This window comes from Neofelis nebulosa, chromosome 9, assembly GCF_028018385.1.
Source record: "Neofelis nebulosa isolate mNeoNeb1 chromosome 9, mNeoNeb1.pri, whole genome shotgun sequence".
In the NCBI taxonomy this organism is placed as follows: domain Eukaryota; kingdom Metazoa; phylum Chordata; class Mammalia; order Carnivora; family Felidae; genus Neofelis; species Neofelis nebulosa.
This window is the reverse complement of record NC_080790.1, coordinates 32,178,208-32,184,207: the sequence shown is the minus strand read 5'-3', so window position 1 is coordinate 32,184,207 and position 6,000 is coordinate 32,178,208. Positions and strand designations below refer to the sequence as shown.

The 6,000-nt window shown below is 52.2% G+C and overlaps 1 protein-coding gene across 3 annotated transcripts in view; it reads left to right on the top strand.

Moving 5' to 3' along the window:
* Positions 1-3,820: 3,820 nt before the first annotated feature.
* The window catches only part of SOS1 (SOS Ras/Rac guanine nucleotide exchange factor 1), a 148,933-nt gene continuing 146,753 nt past the window's right edge, over positions 3,821-6,000 (top strand). For 2 of the 3 annotated variants that reach the window (XM_058683108.1, XM_058683105.1), the window contains exon 1: positions 3,821-4,039. In XM_058683108.1, the coding sequence (XP_058539091.1) occupies positions 3,953-4,039 (87 nt within the window). In that variant the 5' untranslated portion in view covers positions 3,821-3,952. The remainder of the gene's footprint in view (positions 4,040-6,000) is intronic. The other variant, XM_058683106.1, reaches the window with a different exon arrangement.

Below are 6,000 nucleotides of genomic sequence, written 5' to 3'. Positions count from 1 at the left end.
GGGAAGCAATCGGTTTGCGGTGCCATAGACTCTAACTTGAATCAACTGTAAAGAGATTTTTGTAGAACAACTGGACTCTGTGGAAATCTTTCAAAAACAAGTGCCAGGAACAGTCCCATAGATCTTAGAGACCTTTCGACCATTTCTTCTAATTGTACCTACCTTGCTCCCCACCATCTTTGCAAGAGAGAGAGAGAGGGAGAGGGAGAGAGAGAGAGATGGAAACGGAGGAAATCCAAGTTGTAACTGAAGGTGATAAAAGGTGGGTATCCAGCAGTTTTATCAGCCACTATTTTCTCTGCTGTATTTTCTAAGGACATACTATTTGGAGAAGTGGGATTGAAAGTAAGGGCTGGGAAGAAAGGGTGAGTTGAAGAGTTGAAGCATAAAGGGAGGATATGCTCCTGAAACTGCTGTTTCTTATGCCTAGTGGGTTCTAAAGTTTGGGGGGGAAGAGTCCTGAATGGGGGCTAGGAAAGACTTCAGAGAAAAGGTGGCATTTGCGCTGGAACAACAGCGTGGAAAAGAGTTCCTTGGTGAGTGCCCATATGGGAGATGGGGTGAAGCTGTGACAGGAGGGACTGAAAAGAAAAACGGTTATGGACACGCCAGGCGGACGGAGCAGCATAGGCAGGAAACAGAGAAAAGGATGGGTTAATAGGAGGCAACAGTAGTTCACTTTAAGTGAGATAGAGCTGGAAAGATAAGGAATAGCCTGATTGTGCAAGGTCCTGATGAATACAGAGCTAAGGACTTCGGACTTTATCCTGGGAGGGCAGTGAAGGCTCTTGAACAGGAGAGTAACCGGACCTGAAATTTGCTTCGGGAAGACAACTGTGGCCACAGCAAGGAAGGGAACCCTGTGGCTGCGTCCGGAGGCGGAGCAGGGCAAAGAGCACTGCCGCCTGCAGGGGGCGCGCCGCTGGACCCGACACCCTCCCCGCCCCCTGCCCCGCTGCCCTGATCCCGTCGCGACACTCTCGGAACTCGGCTAGCACGCCTGGACGCGTCCCACTCGGGCCTCGGCTGGTTCGTCTGGACGCGCCCCCGTGCGTCACGTCCGCTCTGGCACTAGGCTTGTTAGCGCCGAGGAGGGGCGCGAAGGGAGCTTTTGCGCCTGCGCCGCCGCCAGCCACTGTCGGCGGTTAACGCTGAGGGCCCCGGGAGTTTTCACGTCTCCACTAGCGCGTTTTTGAGTCCGCCACGGTTGTCTATAATGGCTGCACGCCCATAGGTGTTTTGTGCCAAGAGATACAACCAAATGGCACAGAGGGGCTCGATTGCTCCCCGACCTTAGCGGTGCCGAGCCCAGGTCTCTCAGCTGAAAAGCGTCGAGCCTCTCCGCTGCAATTTTCCTCCAGCGGCTTGGTCTCAGTTTGCGGCCCAAATGTCCAAACTAGTGAAAACCTGTCCCGGCTGCTAAGCATGCACATGACGGGCTGTAATCCCTGTTTCTTAGGGCTTGTTTACCTCTGCAGTCAAATCAGAGGCTCCCAAGTTGTCAGGGATCTCGGAGGTCAACAAGTCCAGCCTGTTAACCCCGACGTCCCAAGTGAACGAATGTACCGTTTTTATCCGCACAGCCCCGCTTCCTGGGACAACTGTGATTAGCTTGTCTTGAACATCTATTGTGTACCAAGTACTGTAGGTCCTGGGGATGTAATGATGAAGTAGGTTGATCTCTTGCAGTATATTCTAGTGGCCGTGATGATGCTAGCAAGGGACTGACCAAGGTTTATGGTACCAACATATAGGTGGGAATTTAGCGTGATCAGAAAAGGCCTATTGGAGGTGGTGACGTTTCTAACCAGCCAAGTGAACAGTTAGGAGCAGAGTGAGTTTCAGGCTGAGGGAAGAGCAAAGCACCTGCGCAGGAAAGAGGTTGCTGTTTTCTAGGAACAGACAGAAGGCCAGTGTGACTGGAGTGTGGTGAGACAAGGTTGAGAATGGTAAGAAAAGGTTGAGAATGTAAACAGCCAAATGCAGGCTTTGTGGGTCTCACCAATTGTGAGATCATGACCTGAGCCTAGATCAATAGGCAGATGCTTGACTGAGCCACCCAGCCACCCCTACATATCATACGATTTTTTCTATATTAATCCTTTGGTATCAGATATTTGAAGATGGCTGACATGAGAGTCCCTTTCCTCTGAGACCCCCTTCTCCTACCCTAACTCCATTCAAAGCTATGGTTCCTCTATCTCATCTTACCCAGAGGGTGTATGGATGATTTTCAAAATGCCATTCCAAATACTTTGAAAGTGTGAAGGATATTAAAATGTAAACCATGTGTGTGCATTTTAAAAGGGAAGGACCTAAGACTTTTATTATGAGATTTGTAGAGATCTTGTAGAGATTAAGAACCACTGCTTAAACATTTTTCATCCATGTGATCCTGGTTATTGTTCTCTGAAATAGCTGAACAATATCAGCTTCAACCAAGGCTAATTCTCTAAGCTGTCTCCTCATCTGTTAAATGAAAACAATAGGATTCCATGACTATTAAATGAGATTATGCTCAAAAAGTGCTTAATGGTAAACCATGAGGGCCAGCTGCACCTTACCACTGAGATGAACAACTTGTAGATAATGCTCATTTAGCACTCCTCAAACATTCACTAAGTGTCTATTCTGTGTAGAGCCCTTAGTGAAAAAGATCTGCCTTCCAGGAGTTTGCTATCTATTTGAAAGAGCCTGGAGAGATTACAAAACAGATAAACTAAATGCCCTGAGAGGGACATAAGTAAGGTGCTCAGGGATCTGGGAGCTGCAAGAGAGGTCTCAATTTCCACTGAGGTAAGTGGTTATTGGAGTTCGAATTTAAGTGGGCTTGAGAGATGAACATACTGAATTTGAAACGCACACACAAAATCTATACTGCAGGTACGCATTTTATTCTTGGTGATGTGGAAAGACTAATCGGAAACACTGCAATCGTTTCTATTACCGGACAAATATTGAGTAGTAGGTTTCGTTAGAAAGGCACCTATCTTTTGTCCAGTCTGTTTACTATACATTGCATGCTCTGGGCAGTTCTTATCTTCGTGTTCAGGAACAAAGTACACACATACACGCCCCTTTCCGAAACTACAGGCCCAGAGACGCCAAAAGAGAGGTGGGATTCCTCGCGGCCCAACCACACAATGGGGGCCGCTTCCCCGTAGCTCGCACCCCACCCGGAAGGCCCGGGTTCCACTTCTTGGGGCCCTTTCGCTCCTCCCCTGCAGTCCTCCGGGGCGCCCTTCCTCGCTCGCGCTTCCCTCCTCCTTCGCTGGGGAGCAGGAAAACCCGGAGCGAACCGGCCCTGCTCGGCAGCGCATGCTCAGTAGCCAGCAGGTTCAGTTCGCTAGTAGGAAGCTCGAGCGCTACACCGGCGTCGGCGGCGGCCGCGGCGGCACCTCCGGGCAGCCAGATCCTCCCACGACGACCTCGGGCCTTTCCCCTCCCCCGCTACCCCCCGGCCCCGCTCCGCCTCGGGCCGCTCGCGTTTCGGGGTCGCCGCTGCGCGGAGCGGGCTCCGCGGCCGGAGCGTCCCTCCGCACGCCCTCCCCCAGCCGCCGGCTCCGCCGCGGCGCCAGGCCGGGCCCGGGAGCGTAGCCCCGGCGGGCGGCGGCCGCGGCGGAGGGCAGCCCGGGGCGGCGCCGGCGGGCCGGGAAGGGGTGGGGTGGGGGGCCCGGCCCCGGGGCGGTGGTGCGGGATGCCGCCGCCGCCGCCTCCGGGCTGCGTTCGCTCTCCGCGGCTGGTGCCCGTGTCGGGTGGGTGGCCGGGCGCGAGCCTCGCCCCTCAGCCCCCTCTCCAGGGCTAGCCCGGCCGCGCGGCGCCCCGAGGGGGCCGGGCCGTCCGGTGGGGCCGCGGCCCTGTTCGGTGCTGCGAGCTCGCCCTCTCGCGGCTCCCCGGCCCGGCCGCCGCCGCCGCCGCCCCTCTCCCCGCCCAGAGGCGCCCCGGGGGCACCATGCAGGCGCAGCAGCTGCCGTACGAGTTTTTCAGCGAGGAGAACGCACCCAAGTGGCGGGGGCTGCTGGTGCCGGCGCTGAAAAAGGTGAGCAGCGCGCGGGACCCCCGCTTCCCGGCTTGCAGCCCCCGCTAGGGCGCGGGGCCGGGGCGGTGGAAGGGCTGGGGAGGCGGGGCGCGCGCAAGGCCGTCTTTCTTCCCGGTCTCGCCGCCTCCCAGAAAGGACCGCGCACGCTGAGAGGTTCCCCCACACTCGCTGGCTCCGTGTTGACATTCACCCGGTGTGTGGGAAGGCCGCGGCAAGCCAGGCAGAGTTTGTCCGAATAAAACAGCCTCCCGAGAGGTTAATGTCCTGTCCCTGATTCCGAGACGAGAGTTGGAGGAGGCTCAGTTTTCAGTGGAGGTCACAGCAGGCCACTTTTCCGCCTTCTCGGTCTTACCCTGGAGCTGCTGTCAGCCTCCGGTTTTAGGTGTCCAGTATGCTGGTTTTAGTGGGCTCAAGAATGCTCTAGCCATAATGCTTGCTCTAAGTAATTGCAGAGCTCGCTTGCCAGCGGGAACACGGCCTGCTTTGCTCGCCCTGTGTAATCGCTCTTCATTCCCCTGAATTCCCCCACTCCTCCGATTAACAGGGGCGGATGCACATGCCACTTTTGTTGTTGTTGTTTAGAGTCTTGGTACTATCTTTCGGGCTGTTGATTGGAATTTTTAACCTTTCTCTGTGTCTTCAGGTTTGCCACCTTGTTATCTAAAGTTGTATGCTCCATGATCTTTGCTTTTAAATGTTTTAGTAGCATTAGGAAATGTTGCTACATTTTAAAAGCTTCTAAAGCAACATAGTGAGTTAGTAAATACATTACAACACTAGAAGCTGTGTTTGAAGATAAAAACAATCCTTGTTTTTTGTTTCCCTTTTACCTTTTCTGTGGAGATTGCTTTAGTCTCGGAGTGTTTCTGAAGTCCAATTTGTTGTTGCTCAAAGAACGTTTTATGTTATTAAAATATATTTTAGCTCCTCCTGAGAGTTGAGATTATGCTGTACCTTTTGTTCTGAACATGTATACTTTGAAAAAAACTGTGTCTTAAAAGGTGCCTGATGTTTCCCAAAGGCCAGCAACTTTTACTTTCCCTTTTGCCCTCCTCCCCCTCCTTGGAGACTTACAGTGGAAACTATTTAGTGTGTTAGCAGAATTTGCTCATTTTTTTCAGGTGTAAGTTACTGACTTTTTCCCTTAAGTGACATCAAACGTCTCCGTGATACTGTTTTCTAAGAAAACCAAAGAGATGCCATCTTCCTTACATACCTTATTCATTAGAAACTCCATCAGGGCTCTCTTTTTACTTTTGCTTTACCTGCAAGCTTGGCGTCTTAGCTTATAATAGGGGAGTAGGAGGTCTCAGTCGTGTCCGAAGCCTGGTCCTGGCAGAGGTGGGAGTGGAGTGGGGAGGAGACCAAAAAATTCTTGCGAACATACAGAAGAACTCAAAACACCATCAGTTTGGGGCTGTTTTGCTTAAGAGCAAACAACTCCTGTTCCAGGGAACCATCAAGACACTCTATCAGTTGTGAGGGTACTGTGAAGTAGTGGAGAGAGCATTCTAAGAGTTGGCCGACCAGGTCTGACTCTGCCACCCCGGTGCCCCTTGCTGAAATCTGTCTCCAGAAGCATTTTGTTTGGCCGGCACCCTGTTGTTTTACTTTTAATGTAACTAGTTGCCACTATTTAAAAGTGGGAGATGTTAAAATCCGAATTTTCAGCTTTTCTTGAAGAATAGGAGGGCCTTTCCCCATTGGGCAAGACAGTAAACTGCTGGAGCTGAGTAAATGGCTTCCTTCTTTAGACTGGACATGTATCTCCCATTTGCCAAGGTCCCATCAGTCCTCTTTGCTTATTTGCAAAAACAGCCTTAACCATATATGCGGAGATCCCCTTGCAGGACACAAGTGATGGGAGGAGGTGGGAGCATACACAATCCAGCCGGTAGGTTCTTCTAATTCTTATTTAAGATAGCCACTGGTGATGATTCTGAGCCACCTAAGATGAGGTT